At 35.7% G+C, this 26,973-nt stretch overlaps 1 protein-coding gene across 5 annotated transcripts in view; it reads left to right on the forward strand.

The window, feature by feature from the left end:
- TRIM37 (tripartite motif containing 37) overlaps window positions 1–26,973 on the forward strand; it is a 148,159-nt gene that overhangs the window by 12,670 nt on the left and 108,516 nt on the right. For all 5 annotated transcript variants that reach the window (XM_057714470.1, XM_057714464.1, XM_057714465.1 and 2 more), the window contains exons 4-11: window positions 293–409; window positions 3,332–3,419; window positions 4,485–4,607; window positions 6,200–6,323; window positions 7,191–7,258; window positions 15,325–15,449; window positions 21,337–21,387; window positions 22,459–22,540. In XM_057714470.1, coding sequence (XP_057570453.1) covers window positions 293–409; window positions 3,332–3,419; window positions 4,485–4,607; window positions 6,200–6,323; window positions 7,191–7,258; window positions 15,325–15,449; window positions 21,337–21,387; window positions 22,459–22,540 — 778 coding nt within the window. The remainder of the gene's footprint in view (window positions 1–292; window positions 410–3,331; window positions 3,420–4,484; window positions 4,608–6,199; window positions 6,324–7,190; window positions 7,259–15,324; window positions 15,450–21,336; window positions 21,388–22,458; window positions 22,541–26,973) is intronic.

Genomic DNA, 26,973 nt, shown 5'->3' on the forward strand with positions numbered 1-26,973 from the left:
TTTTGATAGCAATATGGTATGCATATGATTGTGAGCTCTATTTTGAGGAATGTGTTTATTTTTTTCTTGATTGATAATTTCCTTTTTTCCCCAGCTTTGTTAGGGTATAATTGACAAAATTGTAAGATATTTAAAGTGTACAGTGTGATTGATATACGTATATATTGTGCAAGGATTCCCCCCATTGAGTTAACACATCTGTCACCTCAATATTTACCTTTGAAATGTGTTTTAGAAAATGACCGCAAATTCCTGAATGAGAGTAGTACATGTATATATATTTTCTCTACAGTGCTCCACTCCAGCTACGAGAACTAGTAAACTGTCGTTGGGCAGAAGAAGTAACACAGCAGCTTGATACTCTTCAACTCTGCAGTCTCACCAAACATGAAGAAAATGAAAAGGACAAGTATGTCCTTAGTTTCTTTGTTCAAGTGTTTCATAGATTGTGCTACATGGTATTTTAATGACATTATTGAAAGTTTCCTTTAAGCTTCGTAGGTCAACACTAAGATAATTTTCTTCTGGCATGGTGTGGGTGTCTCTGTTTGGAAAGACCCTTCTAACTCTTGATTGACTTCTTTTGTTAAAGCCTCCCATAAAGGAATGGAACTGCCACAATTTGCTAATCACTAATCTCTCTTCTTTGCCTCTTGATGCCTACTGGCTTCCCTTTGGGTTTGCTAAAGGTGCCTATATATATATAGGCCATTGATTAATAATTGTTCTGATAAATTTCCTATATCGTAAAAGCTATATTCAAAATTTGGTAGCGTGGAAATCATGCTAAATGATCTTCCAGACAGCATCTAATATGCTGTTTCTTCATGCTTTTATAATTTCCTACTGGCTATTCAGGTTACTCATATAAAAGAGAAATATAAAATGTTGACCTATTTAGGTATTTTCTGTAAGCTCAGTATGATTTATCAGTGAAAAACTTTTAAAAAATTGCAAGTGTGTCCCCTTTAGAGGCAAGAGAAACAGTTTTTTAAATTGTGGTAAAAGAAACATGACATCATGATCAGTAGTATTGTGTATACATGTTATTGTACAGCAAATCTCCAGAATTTTTTCATTTTGCAAATCTGAAGCTCTCAATTCATTAAACAATAATTTCCCATTTCCTACCATTTTACTTTCTGTTCCCATGAGTTTGACTACTCTAGATACTCATGTAAGTGAAATCATATACAGTATTTGTCTTTTTGTGACTGTTTTCCTTCACTTTGCATAATGTCCTTAGGGTTCATCCATGTTTTAGCATTGTTAGAATTTCATTTCTTTTTAAGGCTGATTAGTATTCCATCATGTATATGTATCACATTTTGTTTATCCATTCATTTGTCAGTAGGTACTTGGATTGCTTCCACTTCTTGGCTTTTGTGAATGAATAAGGCTGCTATGAACATAAGTGTTCATTTCTTCTAAGCTTTTTTTAAAAAATAAATGTATTTATTTATTTATTGGCTGTGTTGGGTCTTCATTGCTGCACATGGGCTTTCTCTAGTTGCAGCGAGAGGGGGCTACTCTTTGTTGTGGTGCACAGGCTCCTTATTGCCGTGGCTTCTCTTGTTGCGGAGCATGGGCTCTAGGTAGGTGGGCTTCAGTAGTTACAGCACACAGGCTCAGTAGTTGTGGCACACGGGCTTAGTTGCTCCGCAGCAGGTGGGATCTTCCTGGAGCAGGGATTGAACCTGTGTTCCCTGCATTGGCAGGCGGATTCTTAACCACTGCGCCACCTAGGAAGTCCCCTCTTCTAAGCTTTGCTTCAGGTTTTTGGATTTATGCTCAGAAATGGTATGGCTGGATTACATGGTAATTCTGTTTTTAGTATTTTGAGGAACCTCCAAACTGTTTTCCATGGTGGCTGCACCATTTTACATTCCTACCAACAGCGTACAAGGGTTCGTTCCATTTTATCCATACCCTTGTCAACATTTGTTGCTTTCTGGGTTTTTTGATCATAGCCATGGTAATAAGTGTGAGCTAGTATTGTGACTTTGATTTGCATTTACCTAATGATTAGGATGTTGAGCATCTTTTCATATGCTTGTTGGCCATTAGTATGTATTCTTTGGAGAAACGTCTGTTCATATTTTGCCCATATTTTAATTGTTTTTGTTTGTTTGGGGAGGTGTTTGTTTAGTTGCAGGAGTTCTTTGTGTATTTTGAATATTAACTCCTTATCAGATATATATGGTTTGCAGCTGTTTTCTCCCATTCCATAGATTGCCCTTTTACTCTGTTTATTGTGTCCTTTGATGTACAGAAGTTAATTTTGATGTAATCCAGTTTATCTATTTTCACTTTTGTTGTGTGTGCTTTCGGTGTCATATCCAAGAAATCATTGCCAAATCCAATATCATGAAGATTTTCCCGTTTGTTTTAAGAGTTTTATAGTTTTAGGTCTTACGTTTAGGTCTTTGATCTATTTTGAGTTAATTTTTTAATACGGTATAAGTTAAAGGTGTTTGTGTATTAGGGCTGCTATAACAGAATACCACAGACTGGTTGGCTTAAACAGCAAAATTTATTTTCTCACTATTTTGGAGGCTGGTAGCCCAAGGTCAAGGTTGGTTTCTGGTAAGGCCTCTCTCCTTGACTAGGTAGGATATGGCTTCTTTTCACTCCATCCTGTCGTGACCTTTTCTCTGTGAGTGCACACTCCTGCTGTCTCTCTCTTCTTGTAAGGACACCAGTCCTATTGGGTTAGGGCTCCTTCCACCCTAACTCCAAATACACTTACATTAGGGCTTCAACATAGGAATTTGGGGACACACAATTCAGTTAGTAACCATGTCCAACTTTATTCTTTCGTATGCAGTTATTCAGCTTAAGGGAGAACTTTTTAAAATTGAATTGTTCATTTCTCATGAGGATCTGGTATTATATTGTGCAGTTAATCACATGTGTCTTGGTTATTGTTAACTTCAGTCACATGTAGAGAAGTGTGCATGTATACATGCTCATGTAGGCATGGACACATAATCTGATTTGCCCAAAATATAGTAATAGGATAGAGTTTATCATCTATATAGTTGCTCGGAAATGATGTTATCTTTATACTTTAAATGGAAACTAGTCTGCATTTTTCATGTGATTTTAAAGTGCTTATAGATGGATGAAAACAATGCTTAAAAAAAAGTCTCTACATGTAATTATTCAGCTTAATTCACAGAATCCATGGAGTACATTTTATAGTTCCTGAGATATAGTCATACAAAATTGACTGACCTGTTTGCCCAAACTTAGGGATTTGTTACGTTAACTATGTTCCAATTTTTAAATTTACTTAATTTATAACTGTACTTTTTTTCCTGATATATAGATGTGAAAATCACCATGAAAAACTTAGTGTATTTTGCTGGACTTGTGAAAAGTGTATCTGCCATCAGTGTGCACTTTGGGGAGGAATGGTAAGTGGAACAAATTCGGCATATTATTTTTAGTTAGAGTCTAGAAAGCGCTGAAATTTTTGTTTGATTTAGATAGAAAATAATATTTTACTCTGTTTATAGAATGAAAATTAAATGTATCTGCTTTATAGCAGAAGGTATTGTACTTTCTGTTATTCCAGAAAAACTTGTTTTGTGGGAGATTTTGATGTATGATGTGCATCCCTTACATAAATTTTTTACTTTAATTGAAAACCTGTAAAATATATATTCATTTGCAAATCTTCGTTGTAGGATCAAGGTCTTTTCTTTGATCTGATACCCTGGTCAGTTGATCTGATATCCTGGCCGTGATTTTAGTTTCTTTAAAATGGAACAACTTTATAGACATTTGTGAAACAATATGAATGCAGCCATCTAGCTCTTATGATTTTTTTTTTTTTTAATCTTTTTTCCTCAAGTACCTTTCTGATTTATTCATTTGTGCTAGAGACTGGGAGTTCAGTGATGAACACACCAGATATCAAACAACTAGTTCTGTGCTTAATTGCTGTTGTGATAAATATTAGGAATAAGTATACAATGTTGGTGAGAGTGAGTAACCATGGGACTTGACCCTGAGTTAAGCTCCAAAGGATGAGGGGGAGTTAAGTGGGTGGAGAATTTGCAGAGGGTGGGTGAAAGAGAATTATTTTTGAATAAGGAGTTTCTTTTGCAAAGGGCTTGTGGACAGAAGTTTGAGCGCATGGAAGAAGGCTAGTACTGACCAAGAGAAGAGTGACAAATAAGGTTGTGTCTGGTGGTTTGGGCCATGATTAAGGATTTTGGTTCTTTCTAACGAGTGCAGATTCTAGATAAGTAAATATTTTGCTAAAGTCCGTTATCTAAAACCTCAAAGGATTTCCCATATGAACCAAGTGATTTTAAGCAAACTCTGGCCTGTTTTAAAAAGTAAAGGCAGCCAAAAGATAACATTCATTTGAAATTATTTACCAGATTATTAGTATCCATAGAGTGTTAAGGAAGGAATGTAAATGCAGATGAGATATATGAAAATGTTCAAAAACTACTCATTACTTTAAATAGCATGGTGGACATACCTTTAAACCTTTGGCGGAAATTTATGAGCAGCATGTTACTAAAGTGAATGAAGAAGTGGCCAAACTTCGTCGGCGTCTCATGGAACTGATCAGCTTAGTTCAAGAAGTGGTAAGACTACTACTAAAAGATCATTATCCCTTTTATAGTCCATAATGTATATTTTTTATAATATAAATCTGATGTTAGACTCAATATTTAAAAATTTGGTAATATATATTTCTAGTTGCTCTCACCAACTTCAAACTAGCTAAGGAATTTGCATCCCAAACCCCTTGCCTGTTCTGAAGTTGGAGCCAGAGAATTGCCTCTTCTTATGCAGAAATAGAGAATCAATGAATGAGTTAAATAAGCCTATTTGTTACAAAGTCAGTAATTGTCTCCTAAACAGAATCAGTATTGACTTTTACAGTTAAGTCATTCATCCTTTGGGAGAGTTTCTGCTACCAGGGAATGAACTATTTCTGATGTTCTGAATTAGAACTCTGCAGAAAGAGTAATAGTTAACACTACTCTTTAGATACTGTAATGGTCAAAGAGCTCTGGTGAGCTCTTTACCATTTGTAATATTATTTCCATGGGAAAATGTAATAAACATCAAACATTTAAGTACTAAATATATTTTTGGAATATCTTTTGTTTAAAGTTACCAGAGTGACAGTTATTCGTGAGGTTTGCAGACCATTCCTAACTCAGGATGTTTTTACTTTAGCTCATGCAGGAATTCAGATTGAAATTATCATTTATAACATTCTTTATACAGAAAATAATGTTTTTGAGATACATGTATGCTACACAAAGTCATTTTGAAATATAAACAAATTGGATGGCTTCTATTTGGCCTTTTAACTACCTTTTTTTCTATTATTTTCTCTTGACAACATTTTAATTTGGGCATTAGGGAGGATGTTCTAGTTTGAGATTCTCACTACTTGTGCTTTTAATAATAGTAAGTATAGGAAAGATTGCTTTCTATTTTTGGCGGTATGCTATTAAAAAAACTGTATGTATTCTCCAATCTTTAAAAACCCTATTATTTTTCTTTCTGTGTTTAGTTCTGAAAGAAATTTAAAACTTTGTAAATTGGAGTAGATATGGTTTTTCAAATTTTTCATTTGTTTTAGGGTTTTGTGTGATATGAACTGGCTTTAGGATACTTCTTTTGTTTTTGAACAGTGGTTTCCTATGTGATTGGGGCTTTGAGTATGTATTTTCGTATGTGTTACCTAAAGCAATTTTTTTGTGATTTCGTATCTTTCTGTTTAACTTAAAATATTATGTACTTTATTATGCTTTACTTGTTTAAGAGTTTTTTTTCTGAGTTTCCTATTGTATATGAACAATTAAAAAGTGTTATTGGCTTACACTTTTTTGGGGGTTTTTTTGTTTTTTTTTAAAAATATTTATTTATTTATTTGGTTGCACCCAGTCTTAGTTGCGGCAGGCGGGCTCCTTAGTCGTGGCATGCAAACTGTTAGTTGCGGCATGCATGTGGGATCTAGTTCCCTGACCAGGGGTCAAACCCGGGCCCCTGCATTGGGAACTCAAAGTCTTAACCTCTGTGCAGCCAGGAAAGTCCCAGCTTTCGGTTTTTAGAGGAAATCAATTGACTTTAAGAATAATTGTAGTGATTGCATTAATATCTATTTACTTCTATTTAAAAAAATTCTTCAATTAAAATTATTTTGCCTTTTATCTTCTAGGAAAGGAATGTAGAAGCTGTAAGAAATGCAAAAGATGAGCGTGTTCGGGAAATTAGAAATGCAGTGGAGATGATGATTGCACGGTTAGACACACAGCTGAAGAATAAGCTTATAACTCTGATGGGTGAGTTTTTCTATGCTGCTTGTGTACATGGTGCTTTGAACCTCTTTGAGGTTCAGTCTTTGAAGAGTTAAAGTTGGTGAGTTATTATAGGCTAGTAAAAGATTGCTATAAAAAATAAAAATTCTGCCTGTTAATTGTTCTGTATCAATTAACATTACACCAAATTGATATAACTTCTGCTAACTTCATGGGATATGCTTCCGGCTCTTCAGACTTTGTGATTTACAAGAATGGTGGTCTGATTTGGCAAGCATGTCTATCTTATTGTCTTTTTTTTTTTTTTTTTTTTGTATCATGTAAAGCAGTTTCTTTCTTCCTTCTCTATAATAATAATTTCTATAATAATAATTCCTTTATTCCTCTGTGTTTCCAGCTTCCTTGAGACTGTTTTCCTCTGTGGACATTCTTTTTTACAGATTCCTGTTATGTTCAAAGAACATACCTCTTGCTCACATTTAATATAAACAAATGGCCCACTTACTACATTCTTATTTTTAAGCCGCATTTAAGTTTTGGGGAAGGAATTATTTTAGAATAGTTGATTGATTAAAAACTTTACTTTTCTATTGCTTTATATTACTTTAGAAGAAGCAATAACATTAATTTCATTATAAAGTATATTGTCATTGTATATTTCTTAGAAGAATTTAATAGACCTGCATTTCATTTTGTCTGTAACTGTAGTTAGGGTTGGTTCTGAAATCCTCTTGTCAAAGCTACTATAATGAAAACTCTGGGAAAATTTTTTAGGGTAGCTGTAATGAAGTTTTGCTTACTTGAAATTGATTCCTTGTTGTTGAATATGTTCAATGAAAGTTAATTTCATTTAATGAGCCTGAGTGTTGATCTTTTGCTATTTTTGAAAAGGTCAGAAGACATCTCTGACACAAGAAACAGAACTGTTGGAATCCTTACTTCAGGAAGTAGAGCACCAGGTGATGAAATATTAAATGAAATGAGATAAAGTCTTTATCCTTTTTCTCTTCATGTACTTTAAAAGTTTTTCGTTTTTTTTGTTTTTTGACAGCTTATATAAGATCCAAAGATCTGGGAATCTTTGTACTATACTAGGGATTTTTATGAAATAGGAATCAGCTGATTCGTTTGAAGGTTTCTTCATGTTTGGGAGCTAGATAAAATAAGATTTATTTTGTTTTTGCAAAAATAGAATTATTTTCACTGGGAATACTAGCCAATAGGAATCTGTAAATTAAAGAAAAATTTTTTTTCTTCTTCATATTATTTTGCTGCGTTGGGTCTTCATTGCTGCGTGCAGGCTTTCTCTAGTTGTGGCAAGAGGGGGCTATGCAACAGTAGTTGTGGCTCGCAGGCTCTAGAGTGCAGGCTCAGTAGTTGTGGTGCATGGCCTTAGTTGCCCCACAGCATGTGGGATCTTCCCAGACCAGGGATTGAACCAGTGTCCCCTGCATTGGCAGGTGTATTCTTAACCACTGCGCCACCAGGAAAGTCCTAAATCTTTATTATTATTTTTTTTAATAAATTTATTTATTTATTTATTTATTGGCTGTGTTGGGTCTTCATTGCTGCGCATGGGCTTTCTCTAGTTGTGGTGAGCAGGGGCTACTCTTCGTTGCGGTGCGTGGCCTTCTCAGTCTGGTGACTTCTCTCTTGTTGCAGAGCATGGACTCTAGGTGAGTGGGCTTCAGTAGTTGTGGCATGTGGGTGCAGTAGTTGTGGCGCACGGGCTTAGTTTCACCTCGGACCAGGGATCAAAGCCGTGTCCCCTGCATCGGCAGGCGGATTCTTACCACTGTGCCACCAGCAAAGTTCCCTAAATCTTTAAAAGATTAAAATCTTCTGACATTATGACTTAAGTGGTGACTTCGAGATAGAATATTATTGCCAGTTACTTACATAGAGTGATTCTTAGGATAAAATTAGCATTTTTATTTATTAAGGAAAATTTTATTATATACCAAATAGATAGCAGGCATTGCTTTACATGCTTGGAACACAGCAGTGGACACAACACAAAAGTCTGTCCTCAAAGAGTTTATAATTTAGATTCAGGGTAGGTGGGGATAAAGTACATAGTGAATGAATAAATAAAATGTATAGTGTCACATAAGTGTTTGATACTTTTAAGTCTTGAATTTGGTTTTTGGATTCTTCGAATTCCTCTCTATGCCTGATACAGAGCTGTCTCATGATTGTTCTCTCAGTTATCATTCTGGATTTTCCCTTCATTTCTTTCTTGGGTTGAATCCCATGTTTTCTGATTTCCATGGCTTCTGTGCTCTTGATTTACACAGTTGTTTTGGTATCACTTCCTCTGTGGCTTTCATGAAAGGGTAATCAGGATAAATTTTTCAGGACTGCATTTTTAAAAATATCTTTATTTAGTCTTTACACTTGGTTGATAGTTTGGCTGGTAGAATGCAGTACATAAGTATTTATTTACATGTTCTTGTTCTCTAAAGTTTTTTTGTTGTTGTTTTTGTTTTTTTTTCCCACTATGCTGCATGGCTTGTGGGATCTTAGTTTCCCAACCAGGGGCCCTTGGCAGTGAAAACACAGAATCCTAACCACTGGACTGCCAGGGAATTCCCTAGTATTCCCATTCTTAATTGTGTATGTTGTTCTCCTAGTCCAGAGGTATTATTTTATCCCTCCCAGAGAATAAACTAGCAGCCTTCTGCTGGAATGATGGGACAAATTTAAACCAGTTATAGTGGAGTTAAGGGTGGGATCTGAGGATCTGTGCGCTTTTTTTTTTCTTTTAACAGCTTTATTGAAGGATAATTGACCCAAAAAAAGCCGCATTTATTTAAAGTGTGTAATTCGATAAGTTCCAACAAATGTATACACCTGTGAAACCATCACCATAGTCAAGGTAGTGACTTTTATAACTCCAGAATTTTTTGTGCCTCTTTATAAAATTTCATTCTGCTTTTCCCAACACTCTTCTCTCCAAGCAACCGCCATCTCCTTTCTGTCATTGTAGATAATTTTGCCTTTTCTAGCGTTTTATATAATTGGAATCGTACATTATATGCTTGTTTTATATCTGACTTCTTTTACTTAGCAGAATTATTTTGCAGTTCATATATATCATTAGTGGTTTCCTTTTTAATTGCTGAGTAGTATTCCATTGTATGCATATATTACAATTTGTTTTTCCATTCAACTGTTTATGGTCATTTGGTTTGCTTTTTGGTTTTGGCTTTTACAAATAAAGTGACAGTGAACATACATTTACACATCTATACATGGACATATATTTCCTTTTCTCTTGGGTCCGCCTAAGATAGAATGGTAGATATATGATTAGGTTTTTAATAAACGCCATCTGTTTTCCCAAAGAGATTGTACCACTTGTATTTCCATCAGTAGTCTTTCAGAGTGCCAGTTCCTCCACATCCTTGCTGATACATGATGTAGTCAATCTTTTAATTTTAACTGTTCTCATAGGAGTGTAATAATATATCATGGTTTTAATTTGCATTTGCCTTATACCTAATGATGTTAGGCATCCTTTCTTAAACTTATTTGCCATCCATTTATCTTCTTCCTTGAGGTGTCTGTTCAGATCTTTTTCTTTGTTGTTGTTGTTCAGCTCTTTTGCCCATCATTTTATTGATTTGTTTTCTTATTGAGTTTTGAGAGTTCTTTATATAAAATACTGGATAAAGATCCTTTATTAGATAGTTGGTTGCAAAGATTTTCTTCAAGTCTATGGCTTGTCTTTTCATTCTCTTAAAAGTATCTTTTGACAGGAAATTTTTAATTTTGATGAAGTATAAGTTATCAATTAGTCCTTTTGCTGTCATAGCCAAGAAATCTTTACCTAACCCAAGATAACAGAGATTTTCTCCTATGTTTTTCTTCCAGAAGTTTTGTTGTGTTGTTTTATATTTAGACGTATGATCCATTTTGATCCCTTTTTTTTAAAAATATTTATTTATTTATTTAGCTGCACCAGGTTTTAGTTGTGGCACAAGGGATCTTTTAGTTGCAGCATGTGAACCCTTAGTTGCAGCGTGAGGGAACTAGTTCCCTAACCAGGGATTGAACCCGGGCCCCCTGCATTGGGAGCATGGAGTCTTAACCACTGGACTACCAGGGAAGTCCCCAACTTCATATATTTTGAAGCCATACTAGTAGGGGCACAAACATCTAGGATTGTTATAGTCTCTTGATTAATTGTCTCCATTATCACTGTGAAAGCCGTTCTATTTGCTTTGAAATCTAGTTTGATATCAAAAAGCCATTTTAGGGTCTTCCCTGGTGGTCCAGTGGTAAAGAAACCAACTTCCAATGCAGGGGACGCAGATTCGATCCCTAGTTGGGGAACTAAGATCCCACATGCCATGGGGCACCTAAGCCCACGTGTCACAGCTGCTGAGCCCACATGCCTCAACTAGAGAGAAAACCTGCACACCACAACTAGAGAGAAACCTGTGTACCGCAACAAAAGATCCTGTGCTGCAACTAAGACCCAGTGCAGCCAAAAATAAAAAATAAATGTTAAATAAATATTTTTTAAAAAGCATGTTACTTTAAAAAAAGCCATTTTAGCTTTCAACTAGTGTTACTCTGTCATATCTTATTCTGTCATTTTATTTTTAATTTATTTTTTCCTAAATATTTAAGTGTGTGTGTCTTGTCGGCAGCATGCAATTGAGTCTAGTTTGGTAATCTAGCCTGACAATCTTTGACTTTTTTTTTTTGAATAGATTTATTTATTTATTTATTGGCTGGGTTGGGTCTTTGTTGCTGCACATAGGCTTTCTCTAGTTGCAGTGAGCAGGGACTACTCTTCATTGTGGTGTGTGGGCTCATTGCAGTGGCTTCTCTTGTTACAGAGCATGGGCTCTAGGCGTGCAGGCTTCAGTAGTTGTGGCACACGGGCTCAGTAGTTGTGGTGCACGGGCTTAGTTGCTCCGCGGCATGTGGGATCTTCCTGGAGCAGGGCTTGAACCCATATCCCCTGCATTGGCAGGCAGATTCTTAGCCACTGCACCACCTAGGAAGTCCCCAGTCTTTGACTTTTAACTGGAATGTTTAGTGTGTTCATTGATACAGTGAAGTTTGAGTCTAATATCTTGCTGTTTGCTTTCTGTTTGTTCCATCTGTTCTTGGTTCCTTTTTTTTTCTTGGTTATTTTTTTGGATTTTGTGTATTGTCATGAGTGGATGACATTGATATCAGTATAAAAATAAATGTAAATGGATTAAGTTTGAAGTTTTAAAAATCCCATGATGAACTTCTTAAGACAGATCTAGAGAATGATGAGGAATTCAAAGTGAAAATACTACTATTGTGAAAAGGGAACAGTCTACCTCAGGAAGATAGGACAGTTATGATTTTGTGTTCCAAAAACATAAATTCAGTATATATAAAGCAGATACTGACAGACTTATAAGATTTGCATAAAATCACTATCTGTACTGAGTGATTAAAAATAAATCTATTTTATTTAAATCTGATAAACTAATAGTTACAACTAACAAAAGATTTAAGAATAGAAGATATTTGAAAAAGAGAATTCATATGCTTTATCTAAAAGGTATATGTGGAATTCTGAATCCCAAAATGAAGAATATATATTCTTTTTAAGTCCACATGGAACAGTTTCAACATTTTGTCACATACTAAGGTATGTAGAATTGTGAAGAAATTTAGGAAATTTATATAAACATGTTCTGCGATCACAGTATAAAGATAGACATCAAAAGCAAAAACACAGTTTAAAAATCTATATACATAGGTAAGTATGCATTTAAATATATGTTAAATATCTACCATTGAAATGATAGATTATTAAAATATCAGACATAGCTAAAGGGTATTTAGAAGGAAACTTTTAGTCTAAAATGCACTTTAAAAATTATGAATAAATAGGAAGAGACAGAAAAAGAACAATGGTTTGAAGCATAAAATGGAAAGAAATCAAAGAGGTAGTGATGAAATAACAAAAGAGAGTGCCATGAAATAGCTGTGAGGATCCAGTGACCCAATATTGGATCTTTGAAAAAATTAATTAAATAGAAGATACTAGAGATTGATTAAGAAAAATGAAGAAAATGTCCAACAGGTATGTTGGGAAGAAAAATGGGACATAACTACAAATATGGTAGAAATTTAAATAATGAAAATAATTTTAGGGACTTCCCTGGTGGCACAGTGCTTAAGAATCTGCCTGCCAATGCAGGGGACACGGGTTTAAGCCCTGGGCCAGGAAGATCTCTAATGCCTCAGAGCAGCTAAGCCCGTGTGCCACAACTACTGAGCCTACGCTCTGGAGCCCACAAGCCGCAACTACTGAAGCCCGAGCACCTAGAGCCCATGCTCAGCAACAAGAGAAGCCACTGCAATAAGAAGCCTGCCCACCGCAATGAGGAGTAGCCTCCGATTGCCACAACTAAAGAAAGCCTGTATGCAGCAACAAAGACCCAATGAGATCAATAAATAAAAATTAAAAAAATAATAATAATAATTAAAAAAAGTAAATATGGATATAGTGTTTACTGTATACCAGGTACTATTCTATGTGCTTTACAAAAATGAGCAACTTTATTCAGGTAGAATCTACATGAAGAGGATAATTTTCCAGAAGATTGTAATTACCAAAAATGACTTAAGAAAGAATATGATTTAAACCAGGAAACATTAAGTAAATTATATTGGAGGTAAGTTTCTTTGCTTCAAAAGACATCAGATCCAGACTAATGGAAAATCTTTACCAAATCTTTAAATATCTGTTATCTATCATCAGCACTTTTTTTTCTTTAGAGAATAGAAAAAGTACCACAGCTAACATCTCATTCGTTGAGACTGAGGTAATGTTAATGACCAGTCAGCATAAAAACACTCTAAGAAACAAAATTAAAGCCCAACTCTACTATAAACATAAATGCCATAATCTTAAAATACGGACAAATCAAAATTGATAGGATACTTAGTAAAACAAAACAAGAAAGCATGACTTGGTAGGATTAATCAAAGAAATGAAAGGATTGTTTCCTTATTAGAAAAATCTCTTGATTGTAACTCAAGAGATTAAAGGGCAAAGCCACATGAACATATAAGTAGAAATGAATAGATTAATATTAATTTTTAAAATAACATTCAGTTATATTTGGTCATCATTCATGACCAAATTATTCAGCAAACTAAGAGTAAAAGGAACTATCTTAACTTTATTAAAGGTATCTATTTTAACTCTACCTATGGAGGAAATAAGGTCAAGGAGGGATACACATAGTATGCATTCAATAAATATTTGAATAACAGTTATAAATTTTGATATTTATCATATGTTACCAGTTATGTCATATTGTTATTCATGATGAGCTGTAAGCAACTATCTTTTAAAAGACATAAACCCAGTTGTAGTGGGTTTTATGAATATCATTTGTGTGGCGCTTAGTGTATTAGTTTGCTAGGGTTTTCATAACAAAACACCACAGACTAAGAGGCTTAAACAACAGAAATTTGTTTTCTCGGTGTTCTGAAGGCTGGTAGTTCAAAATCAAGGTATTGTCAGTTTGGTTTTCCCTGAGACCTGTCTCCAGCTTGCAAATGGCTGCCTTCTCTTTTTGTCCTCTGAAGGACTTATTTCAAAATATAGTTACACTGTAAGGAACTGTTGGCTGGGACTGCAACAAGTGAGTTTGGGGTGGGAACACATTTCAGCCCATAGCAGTTTGCAAAGCTGTCTCACGTACAGCTTTATGCTTGATTTAACAAACCCAGCAAAGGAAGCAGCAGTAGATATTATTCCAGTTTTATACATGAACAGACTCTGAGCCACGTAATTGTTGTGTGGCAGGACTAGAACTTCATACTGGTTGTCTTGAGTACAGTAGTCTTTTTTTTTTTTAAGCTCTTTATTGGAATATAATTGCTTTACACTGTTGTGCCAGTATTTGCTGTACAACAAAGTGAATCAGCTGTATTTATACACATATCCCCATATCCCCTCACTCCTGCAACTCCCTCCTGCCCTCTCTATCCCAGCCCTCTAAGTCATCACCCATCATTGAGTTGATCTCCCTGTGTTATGCAGCAGCTTCCCACTAGCTATGTATTTCACATTTGATAGTGTATATATGTCAGTGCTACTCTGAAAACCAGTAGTCTTTTAACTACCATGCTTATTTTGCTAAAGTTGGATTTCTCACTTTTTACCTTTGTTATAACTTAACATTTCCCAAATTGATATAGGTTAAGACTTTTTTCTGTGTGTTAGGTCTTAACATTTCTCTGTTCCATGGAGTGTGATTTGAGAAATTCTTGTTTGAAGGTCGTTGACTTGTAGGGGTTTGTTCATTTATGTACATAATGGCTTCACTGTACCAGTATAAAATATATTTGTAGTTGTTTAGAATTGGATTTATGCTAATATACAAGGAGAGAAAAATACATTAAAAGCAAATACATTTACTCAATAAATTTACTGTTATAATGGAAACTAATAAACTTAGGTTCTTTATAAATTCTTAGCTTTCAAACTCACTTTGAAAGGATCTAGGGACTTCCTAGGTGGTGTAGTGGTTAAGAATCCGCCTGCCAGTGCAGGGGACATGGGTTCCATCCCTGCTCCAGGAAGATCCCACATACTGCGGAGTAACTAAGCCTGTGTGCCACAGTTAGTGAGCCTGTGCTCTAGAACCCGAGAGCCACAACTATTGAGCCCATGTGCTGCAACTACTGAAGCCTGCACGCCTAGAGGCTGTGCTCCGCAACCAGAAAAGCGACCACAGTTAGGAGCCTGTGCACCACAATGGAGAGTAGCCCCGGCTTGCTGCAACTAGAGAAAGCCCATGTGCAGCAACAAAGACCCAATGCCTCCAACAAATAAATAAATAAATAAATAAGTAAATAAATAAATAAATAAGGATCTATAGATTTTTCTTTATCTCATTCTTTTTCAGTATATAACAAGAATGATTTCTATTTTCCTTCTTTATTAAGGATTTTGGGGGTGCCACTGCAGAGTAATTTTTTTATTCAGACAGTTTTTTTCCTCAATCAGTTGCGGTCTTGTAGTAAGAGTGAGTTGATATCTAAGAGCTCAGAGATCCTCATGATGTTTCAGCAAGTTCATCGAAAGCCCATGGCGTCCTTCGTTACCACTCCTGTTCCACCAGACTTTACCAGGTATGATACACTTTTTACTTCATTTTCTTTTGAAGTTTATGTGCAAATGCATGTACTTGTTTCAAAAGAATCCTGTTGCTGACAACTAGAACTCAAGTAGTTCTCCCTGACCAGTAAGATAAGTCTTCATTTCTTTGTGAATTAAGAAAGCAGATTCAACATTTATATTTTATTCAGGCACTGAATATTAATAAAAGGACTGGGTATTTGGTATTGTTAAATAGATTTGAGTCAACTAAGGATATTCGTTAATATCCCAAGGCTGCTGCTTTGATAGTGTGGTCAGCCGTTCCAGTTTCGAAGATACCTTTTCTGAATTATTCTATCCATCACCAGTGGAATGAAGTGAGTTTTGACATAAATACCATATATAAAGATAAGGGTTTTACTATTGAAAGTAGAGTGTGCATGGATCTCCTCTATCAGAGCCAGCTGGAGTATTTGTCCAAAATGCAAATTCCCAGGCTTGTTCCCTGACAGTCTTTGGAATGGTATCTAGAAAGTGAATCTTGAGCACCCCAAGTAATTCTGCTCTAAAGTTTGGGAACCGTTGATAGAGGTAAACTCCTATACTGATACCACTTGCAGCAGCTTATCAGGCAGGCAGCTCTACTTGACATTTTTTTTTTTATTAATTGATTAATTTGGCTGTGCCGGGTCTTGGTTATCACACATGGGATCTTCGTTGCCATGGGATCTTCGTTGCCACGTGTGGGATACCAGTTACAGCATGGGGGATCTTTTAGTTAGCTGCGGCATGTGAACTCTTAGTTGCGGCATGTGGGATCTAGTTCCCTGATGGGATCGCACCCAGGTCCCCTGTATTGGGAGCACGGAGTCTTAGCCACTGGACTACTCAAGCTTGACTTCTTGAGTGTCAGTCTCTGTCACAACCAGTGATTGTTTTGATTTCTTTTTCCTTTCTAATTGCCCAAGGGACTCAGAACCCAAATAATCCCTTCCTTTCACTCCCTTCTTTTTTGGGTATAGATGGAAGGGACTGAAGTTGAGGTTGGGATGGGGGAGGTAGGAGGCACATCAATAAAGAGAAAACCACCAAAAAAAAAAAAGTCTGACAATTAAGGAGCTTTCCCTGGGAAAAGGTCACGTTGGGGCCCTTTCCCTCTCCAGTAAACCTTACTGTCTTATTGGAAAGCTTGGCATATAACTTAACTAATTTTTATTAGAAATTCAGTTTGTGATTTGCATTATAGAGGAAGCAGGTGTTCCATCTGTGGATTCATTGATGAGCAAAGAAAAGAGGGCCAAATAAGAAAGGCTAGCATTTATGGACAGTAAGTTACAGACCAAAGGTTACATGTGCAAAGCAGTGGTGATTGTTTCTAATCTTCGAGGTCATGGAACTGATTACCTGATGTCCAGTCAGTTGATGATTTTTGATAGAGCCACAATGGTGAATAAAAGGTCGTTAAACATGAGGTATCACCTCACACCAATCAGAATGGCCATCATCACAAAATCTGGAAACAACAAATGTTGGAGAGGGTGTGGAGAAAAGGGAACTCTCTTGCACTGTTGGTGGGAATGTAAGTTGGTACAGCCACTATGGAAAACAATTTGGAGGTTCCTTAAAAAACTACAAATAGAACTACCATATGATCCAGTAATCTCACTACTGGGCATATACCCAAAGAAAACCATAATCCCAAAAGAAACTTGTACCATAATGTTTATTGCAGCACTATTTACAATAGCCAGGACATGGAAGCAACCTCAATGCCCATCAACAAATGACTGGATAAAGAAGATGTGGCATATATATACAATGGAATATTACTCAGCTATAAAAAGGGATGAGATGGAGCTATATGTAATGAGGTGGACAGACCTACAGTCTGTCATACAGAGCGAAGTAAGTCAGAAAGAGAAAGACAAATATTGAATGCTAACTCACATATACGGAATCTAAAAATGGTACTGATGAACTCAGTGACAAGAACAAGGACGCACATACAGAGAATGGACTGGAGAACTCGAGGTTTGGGAGGGGGCGGGGGGTGAAGGGGAAACTGAGAAGAAGCGAGAGAGTAGCACAGACATATATATACTACCAAGTGTAAAATAGATAGTCAGTGGGAAGTTGTTGTATAACGAAGGGATTCCAACTCGAGGATGGAAGATGCCTTAGAGGACTGGGGCAGGGAGGGTTGGGGGGACTCGATGGTGGGGAGTCAAGGAAGGGAGGGAATACGGGGATATGTGTATAAAAACAGTTGACTGAACTTGGTGTACCCCCCCAAAAAATAGTAAAGTAAAAAAAAAAAAAGAAAAGGTCGTTAAACAAATTAATGTTATTTATTGAAGATCATCTATATGCTCAGCACTGTTGTAAGTGCTGCATAGGAGACATGGAAGAGGAATTAATAATCTTACTGGATATATATTCCACATTAGATGCTAGGGAATTGCATATTAAAGTTGAATATTTGTTACTCAGTTATATCAGAAATTCTGAGAAGTCAGGGTAGACTGGTGTGGTCAAGATGACTTCATAGCCTACAAAGGAATTGTGGAAGACCTTGAAAGATACTTAGAATTTCATTAGGCAGATGAGAATAGGATATGTATACATGAACAAAAATATGGGGATGTGATAAGAGCTACTATATTTGGAAGTCAGCAGAGAAATAATTTCAACCAGAATTTGAAGGGGTATATTGTTGGGACATTTAAGTCCCTCAGGAAGGACTTAAATAGCAGAAAAGTGTAGTTCTCAGTCCATAAAAGCTTTAGTTTCTAGGAGAAATGGTCAAGTTCGGATGAAAAACCAGTTTTTATGTAGCTGACCAGTCTGTTTTCTCAAGGGAACAAAGGATACTTATCCTGTTTTTCTTCCCTTCATTCATTAAGCCATGATGAAGTCTCTGGTCTAAAGATTTGCAAATCAGTATTTTTCAGATTACTGGACTAGAAATGTTTTGAGGCTACCCTCTCCATATTCCATGAAGTTTCACTGACACATTGTGAGGTGAATCCAGTCATCATAAAGACCAGAGTAGAAGAGATATAGAAATAAAGTTTGAGAAGTTAAAGCTGTGCCTTGTATGCAGGCACAGAGTGGTAACCCAAGTATAATTGTAGATAACCTGTGAAGGAGTGAGCATAATGTGGAGATGTTAATAAATAGTTAAGCGTGGTAGAATTGATAGAATTAGATGGCTTAGGGACTTCCCTGGTGGCACAGTGGTTAAGAATCTGCCTGCCATCTCTGAATTAATCCATACCTATATTTCTAAGCTACTGGTGACCTTTGTATGGATGTGAAACAGCTCCAGTCAGAGCAAACAGAAGAACTTAAAGAATAAAAAGTCTGAAGCACAAAAAAAAAAAAAAAAAGAATCTGCCTGCCAACTCAGGGGACACGGGTTTGAGCCCTGGTCTGGGAAGATCCCACATGCCGTGGAACAGCTAAGCCCGTGCACCACAACTACTGGAGCCCGTGTGCCTAGAGCCTGTGCTCCACAACAAGAGAACCCACTACAGTGAGAAGCCTGTGCACTGCAATGAAGAGTAGCCCCTGCTTGCCTCAACTAGAGAAAGCCTGTGAGGAGCAACGAAGACCCAGCGCAGCGATAGATAGATAGATAGATAGATAGATAGATAGATAGATAGATAGATAGGTAGGTAGGTAGGTAGGTAGGTGACTTAACAGTTTGTGTGGCTTTGTGTATATATGTAAAGAATGCAAAAGAAATGTTTGAGTAAATATTTCTACTAAATTACAGGAATTTTCCAGCAAATATTTGTAAATATCCATCCACTCAGTGAATATTTGAATGCCAGCTATTGTTCCAGTCATGTGCTAGATACAAGTAGAGAGCACAGTAGAGAATTCTTGTTTCCTCATATTATGATTTAGTGAAAAAGATAGGTGATTGAAGCAGTAATAAAAAAAATGTGATGACTGGTGATAAGGGAAGTATATGTATTCTGTTTTAATGCTTTCCCATAGCACTAATTTGTTATAATGTTATTTTGTCTGAAAAGTTTTCGCTAAAAAATTATACACATGTAGGAGTATATCATAGTACTGTAGGATTGATAATTGTTTTCTGTGCTCTGAATATTAACATTTTTTCTCAGCAAGTGAGAGCCATGTTGTACCCTCTTGGTTAGTAAGCTTTAGTGACCTATATGCTTTAACTTGTAAAAAATGTGTCCTCTTCATCTTCTGTTTATTTTGTGTTTTGGTGAGCCCTTTGGCCTTTAATAAATAGCCAATTAAAAATATGACGATAGTCTGGACTTAGAACAAATACAATAATAACAAAGGAAATAGGTCACACTGGATATTGAGGACATGGTGGAAGAAACAGTACGAAGATCAGCAGGCAACTGGGGTTGGTTGAAGTCTGTAGACATTATGAAGGATGTTTAGTGGGAGAACTGACTGACATTTGTGCAATTGAAAGTTGCCCAGAATTATAGCCAAAAGCATATTATAACTTGATCAAATTTGAAGAATATCCTGGAGAGATTCTTTGGAACTCTGATTAGGTTTTTGGTTCCGGGAAGTCTTCCCAGGCATTAATTACATTGGTCCTGCTAATTGGAGTTTGTGTATATTGAGTGCTAGGAGAGCAGAGCATATCATGGGGAGAAGTTAGAGCAGACCTCCAAAGACGTGTGACTTCTCATTTGTTATCTGAAGGATTAGTAAGGATTAACCAAGACAAAAGGACCTAGGAATGAGGAACATGAGTCTTCTAAGAAAAGATAACTGCCTTGGGGTATGGTTAGGGGTGCTTGACAATTGGACAATAGCTATACAGTTCACAGTTGCAAGGCGGACCACATCTACTTGTGAAAAAGATGTGAATTGTTTAGCTGCACATACTTACTGTTAAAATAAAGACAGATGTACTTTTAATAATGTATATTATATTTGCACTGGCAAACCAGTCATTTCTTCAGGTTCTATCACAGTGTAAAAATGCTATAGATATATCTTATTTTGGTAATAACACAAATTTATGAATTGCACTTTAGAAAATATATCTGAATATGTGGTGAAATGGCTTGTAGTTTATCTTTTTGGTAAATTTATAATTTTATATATTAAATATATAACACTATTACAACACTATGTATGCTATTTTATCGTAAATGTTTACTATCTCTGACTTTTGAGTTCTAATGACAGCGCAAGAGACTAGTTCCATGCTCTATAAGTGTAGTTAGCAGCAAAATGGACTATCCCTTTGCCTACCTCCTGTGGATGTAGTTTATTTCTCTGTGGAGAAGATTGTATGGAACTAAAGTTCCCTAGGTAATCTTGCCTTGCCAAGCAGCTGTTAATGTGCTTATCCTGCTTGACCGGTATGTGATTATTTATGTATTCTTATCCCATAAGATCGTATAGGATTTATTTGCTAGTAAATAGTCTCAGAGTATTTAGGGTCTGTCAATATTCTTCATAATTTGTTCTGAAGAAAGAAGTTTGGGGATTTATTGCAATTTTTCCTTTTGTTGTTTCTTTTGATTTTTTAAAACTTGTTTATATGTTTCATATTTCAGGTTCCCAGCTTAAGCACTAATTTCTTTCTTTTCCTATTTCCATATTTTTAAATATCTCTTATTACTTATTTTAATACTTAGTCATATATTGCCTTTTAAAAAGTTATTTTTAAAGTATTTGTTGAGTCTCCAGTTTAATTGCAAGTCTTTGATGTCAGCTTTTGACGATTTTATGAATTCATTTGATTTAATGTTTTTTAGGAAAGTTTTAAAAATACTTCTTAAGGCCTTATTTTAGATTAATAAAATTTTTAAGATATTACTGAGAGACTTGACTTTGTTTCTTAACTAAATGAAATGTTAAACTTGTATAAGCCAAATAATTTTTTTCCCTTTTGTTTCTTTTTAGTGAATTGGTACCATCTTATGATTCAGCTACTTTTGTTTTAGAGAATTTCAGGTAAGAGTTAGTGTTTTTTTATATGTGTACATAAGTAGGAGCCAGGAAGGTGTGTTTCCTGGGTAGCATACAGACCTAATGAACTTTGTCACTCAGTATGTAGTCTTAGAAGAAACAAATTTCCTATTAGAAATATAGAGGTCACTTGTCTGGATTGTTTTATATCTTCCAGATGTATTGCTTTTCTAGTGTGGGGAATGGAACCTTTTTTTTTTTTTTTTTTTAAGAAGAGGGTCCACTTAGCCTTTACTAATAAGGTGAGGTGAATGGGATGATAGAGATCAATGAGCCCTCCTACCCATCCTCAGAAATAGGAGTGGTGGGAAGAAGTCCATTTGGGTTCAGTGGATGAGAGGACATTATTGTAAGAAACTTGTAAGCTTTGTAACTTACATGCTTAGTTGTTAGCTTTTCCTGCTTTTTCTCTAAGATTAGAAGCCAATATCTTAAAACACAAAGGTCCTAAGGGACTTGTCTTAAAGGGCAGCATGGAAGTGGGAAACGAAGAATATATAAGATCTTGCCTTGCGAAGAGAAAATCCTAAGAGGTGATAACCATCCAACTAAGGCCAAACTGAGAATTTATACCACTCCCCATTTAATTTGTTTTTTCTTATGGGATAGTTCTGTGGCTAAAATATAAACTGAGGATTTCCCCACATTTTTTTTTCCATATTATAAAAGGATAATTATACTGCAGGGTTGTGAAGAAGAAACACATTCTTTTTTTTTTTTTTCCTTAAATGGTGAAAACCTGCTTGTTGAAGTGGTAATTAAATTCAAGACACTTAGTTATTTTTTTTTCCCTTAAATAACAAAATTTTGAGGTTTTTTTAATCTGAAACTTAAAAGATACTGCTGGATAGTTCTGTATCATTAAAGTTTCTTTTATTTCAGAATGTTAGTATATATAAATTTATTCAGTGGAATCTTGACTTCTTCAGTCACCTTCATTTACTGGTCCAGGACTTCAAATAAGTAACATAAATAAAGTGGTTGGGTTTTGGTTTTGCCTGTTGCTATTTCACAGAGTTTTGATCTTGGGATTCAATTGGTTTTCTTTTACTATAGTACTTTGCGGCAGAGAGCAGATCCTGTTTACAGTCCACCTCTTCAAGTTTCAGGACTTTGTTGGAGGTTAAAAGTTTACCCAGTAAGTTTTTCATTATTTCTAATAAAATTTGAAACCAAGATCTTTCTTTCAGGAGTCTGTTGTACACTGGTTCACTTTTTTAGTGGAGAAAGGAATTAATGATAGTTTTGTTTCTTTATAGGGTATATTGCTAAATCTATGGGAAAAAAAATGAGCTAAATATAAACAGTGTAAGCACTGGCCTATTACTGAATCTTATTTCACTAGTGACATTTAGAAGAAATGTTTAAAATTCTTATTTTAAAAATCATTAAAAGAATACATATACAGGTGGTCAAAAACACATGTATGCTAAAAGAAAAAAAAAAAAAAGACCAAAACACATGTATGCTGATTGCATACTCATGGTGTATTCCAGTAGATCCAGTGCTATGATGAGATGCTTAAAATTGAAGTGGAAAAGCTCCAGCGATCTCAGTAGAGAAAAAATTTTATGAACACTTTAAAATTGCTATGTAATTGTAAAATACTGGGTATCATATGTATGTATCTATTTTTTAGAGATAAAATAACTCCAGAGTTAATGCTCACATTTACAATTCAAATCCAGGATTATAGAGTTTTTAAACATAATCTCTTTATATTACACCTGTATCTCCTTTATTCTACTCTAGGAATTCTACTTTTTGAAGCCATAGGAAATGATAGAATTATAATCTCATAATCAATCACTCATTTGCTTTATTTCATGTTACAAACACAAAAATCTCAGAAGGGGCACTCTAATTCTATTATTGATTTGATTACTGAGAAATATTAAAAAAATTTTTTTTGCATATACTCTCCATGTTTCCCTCTGCCGTGTCTAGGGTGTTCAAAGCTTGCTCTCTAGTAAATTCTGGAAGGGCTAATAGAAACAATATTTCCTGAATTTTATGTGTGTTGAAAATGGTTTATATCCTTTATAAGCTAAATCCAGTATTGCTAGGTACAAAATCCTTGGCTCATGTTTTCTTTCATTGAGTATCTTAAATATTCAATTCCATTTTCTTTTGGTAAAGTGTGATGATAAACTAATCCTCGAAAGGTATTTGCTAATATTGTCCTGATGCCCAAATAATTTTAATTGTTTTTAAGTACAGTAATGTACTAGTATATGTTTTGCTTGTTCTGGGTCAGTATTCTCAGTTATATGCTGAGCTCTTTCAATATATAGTTTTAGACTTTTTTTTTTTAAACATTTCCTGAAGTACAGCTTTAAATGTTTACTTTGTTTCTATCTTTGGTTTTCTCTCTTGGGACCTGTATTATCTGCATTTCAAATCTTCTTTGCCTGTCTTCAGTACTTACCACTTTAATCTTTTTAGCTGTTTATTTCTTTTTAATTTTTAGAATTTTCTTTTATTCACTTAATTTTTAAAAGATATAAACTGTTGTGCTTATTTGCTCGTGTTCCTTTTAGTTCAGTCTTTATATCTTAAATAACTTTTATGTCTAACTCTTTCCTTAGTTCTGTTACCTGATTTCTGAGTTTTTCTAATACTGATTTGTATTATTCTTTCATATCATATTACTTTCTTATTTTTTCTTTTCTTCCTGCGAGCTGTCATATTATTTTCTTAGTGTCATTTAGGTTTTTTTTGAAATAGGTTACAATTTTGGTCTTTGAGTATTTTTTTCTAGGGTGTTTTCATTGTCTGTAGGGATGTTATTCTGCTCTTTATTTTCTCTTTTTTTTATTTTGGTAAATAATGCATAACATAAAATTTACCATTTTAACCATTTCTAAGTGTACATTTAGTATTATTAAGTATATTTACATTGTTGTGTAACTAGCCTCCAGAACTTTTTCAACTTCCAAAACTGAAGCTCTCTGTTACATAGTAATTCCCCATTTCCCCCTCTCCTCAGCCTCTGTCAGCCACCATTCTACCTTCTCTATGAATTTGACTACTCTAGGTACCTCATGTAGGTGGAATCATAATAGTAACATCTTGTTACTGGCTTCTTTCACTTAGCGTAATGTTCTTAAGGTTCCTCTATTTTGTAACGTGTCAGAATTTCCTTCCTTTTTAAGGCTGAATAATATTCCATTGTATGTATATACCAGGTTTTGTTTATTTCTTCATCTTCAGTGGACACTTGGGTTGTTTCTTCATCTTGAGTATAGTGACTAGTGCTGCTGTGAACATGGGTGTGCAAATATCTCTTCAATAACCTGCTTTTGATTCTTCTGGATATATACCCAGAAATAGTATTGCTGGATCATATGGTAATTCTGTTTTTAGTTTTTTGAGGAACCATATTGTTATCTACAGTGGTTGCACTATTTTACATTCCCATTAACAGTGCACAAGGGTTCCAGTTTCTCCATATCTTTGTCAGTACTTCTTGTTTTCTGTTTCTTTGATAGTAGCCTTCCTGATGGGTGTGAGATAATTCATCGTGGTTTTGATTTGCACTTCCCTAATGGTTTGTGTTGTTGAGCATCTTTTCATGTGCTTTGTTGACCATTTGTATATTCTGTTGAGAGAAATGTATATTCAAGTCCTTTGCCTTCCCCCCACCCCCCCGCCTTTTTTTTGGCTGCATTAAATCTTTGTTGCTGTGTGGGGGGCTACTCTTTGTTGTGGCTCTGTAGTTGTGACACACGGGCCCTGGAGCTCTTTGGCTTTAGTAGTTGTGGTGCACAGGATTAGTTGCTCTGTGATACGTGAGATCTTCCCGAATCAGGGATCAAATCCATGTCGCCTGCATTGACAGGGTGATTTTTTTTTTAATTAATTAATTTATTTATTTTATTGGCTATGTTGGGTCTTCATTGCTGCGCATGGGCTTTCTTTAGTTGCCGTGAGCAGAGGCTACTCTTCGTTGTGATGCGTGGGCTTCTCATTGCGGTGGCCTTTCTTATTGCAGAGCATGCGCTCTAGGTGCGTGGGCTTCAGTAGTTGCGGCATATGGGCTCAATAGTTGTGGCTCACAGGCTCTAGGGTGCACAGGCTCAATAGTTGTGGCGCATGGGCTTAATTGCTCCGTGGCATGTGGTATCTTCCTGGGGCAGGGCTCAAACCCGTGTCCCCTGCATTGGCAGGGGGATTCTTACCCACTGTGCCACCTAGGAAGCCCTAAAATTATTATTATTATCTTCTCAGCTGCATTGGATCTTCGTTGCTGCACTCAGACTTTCTCTAGTTGTGGCGAGCGGGGGCTACTCTTAATTGCGGTGCTCAGGCTTCTCATTGCGGTGGCTTCTCTTGTTGCAGAGCCCGGGCTTTAGGTGTACCGGCTTCAGTAATTGAAGCACGTGGACTCAGTAGTTGTGGCACGCGGGCTCTAGAGCACAAGCTCAGTAGTTGTGGTGCATGGGCTTAATTGCTCCAAGGCATGTGGGATCTTCCCGGCCCAGGGCTCGAACTCCTGTCCCCTGTATTGGCAGGCAGATTCTTAACCACTGCACCACCAGGGAAGCCCTGTTTGTATTATTTCTATGCTGTTTATCTTTTATTTTCCTCCTAGCATTTCCTTTGCAATCCTTGGACCTGTCCTAAAGGCCCTAGATATTCATTTTTAAGAGTTTAGAGTGACTGGACTGCATTCAATTTTCAGAGTTTTTTATATTAAGCCCCCTTATACTCAGTTGGTATTATATTGAGCAACTCTTCACTTTCAGCCGTCATGTGTGACTTGTGATGCTTTTCAGTGACTAACTCTTGGCAATTTTGTGGTTTGCCTTTTTTCTGATCCATTAGATGTCCCATTGCTTCTCTCTCCTTTCTCCCACACTGTTTTGATATCATGTAGATCTTTGTGGTTATAATTGGTATGTCTTTACCTGCTTATGTTTTGGGCATTGTGGAGATAACCTGTCATCTAGTTTTGTTGTAAATGTTGTTTGTGAGCTTTTGGTGTTGCTGTTCATTTGTTGTTTTGTTTTATGTTCGATTTAGAGAGTTGTAAAAACTATGCTGCCGTTGTGTCAGTCCTTCCAGAATCCTCTGCCTACTGAAAATTCTTAAAGCTAGTACAGATGGCATGTCAATAAGAGTAGTAAAAATTTTGTTCCTTAAAATTATGATAACAATTAAGTCAAAGAAAAATTTCTAACATTATTATCTGGTAAGAATCAGGAGTGAAAGATGTCCATTATCTTTTACTAATTGATTTCATTCCAGGGAAATAGTTTTAGGACCATAATTTAAAAGAAGAAAAAAAAAATCCAGCTATTTGAACAAGGATGTTGGTTTTTTAAAAATCAGTGTAATTTGCTATATAATTTATGTTCAGTAATATTCACTAATTTTAGCAAGTTTTGACAGATGTATACAGTTGTATAATCATTATCACAGTCTGCAACTTTTATCACCCTCAGAGTTATCTAATTTATCCTTTTCAGCTAATCCTTTTTTCTCCTTTCTTGGCGCCTCTGCAACCACTGATCTGTTTTTGTCGCTATGGTTTTGCTTTTCCAGAATTTCATATAATGGGATTATACA

This window comes from Hippopotamus amphibius, chromosome 17 (assembly GCF_030028045.1).
Source record: "Hippopotamus amphibius kiboko isolate mHipAmp2 chromosome 17, mHipAmp2.hap2, whole genome shotgun sequence".
Lineage (NCBI taxonomy): Eukaryota > Metazoa > Chordata > Mammalia > Artiodactyla > Hippopotamidae > Hippopotamus > Hippopotamus amphibius.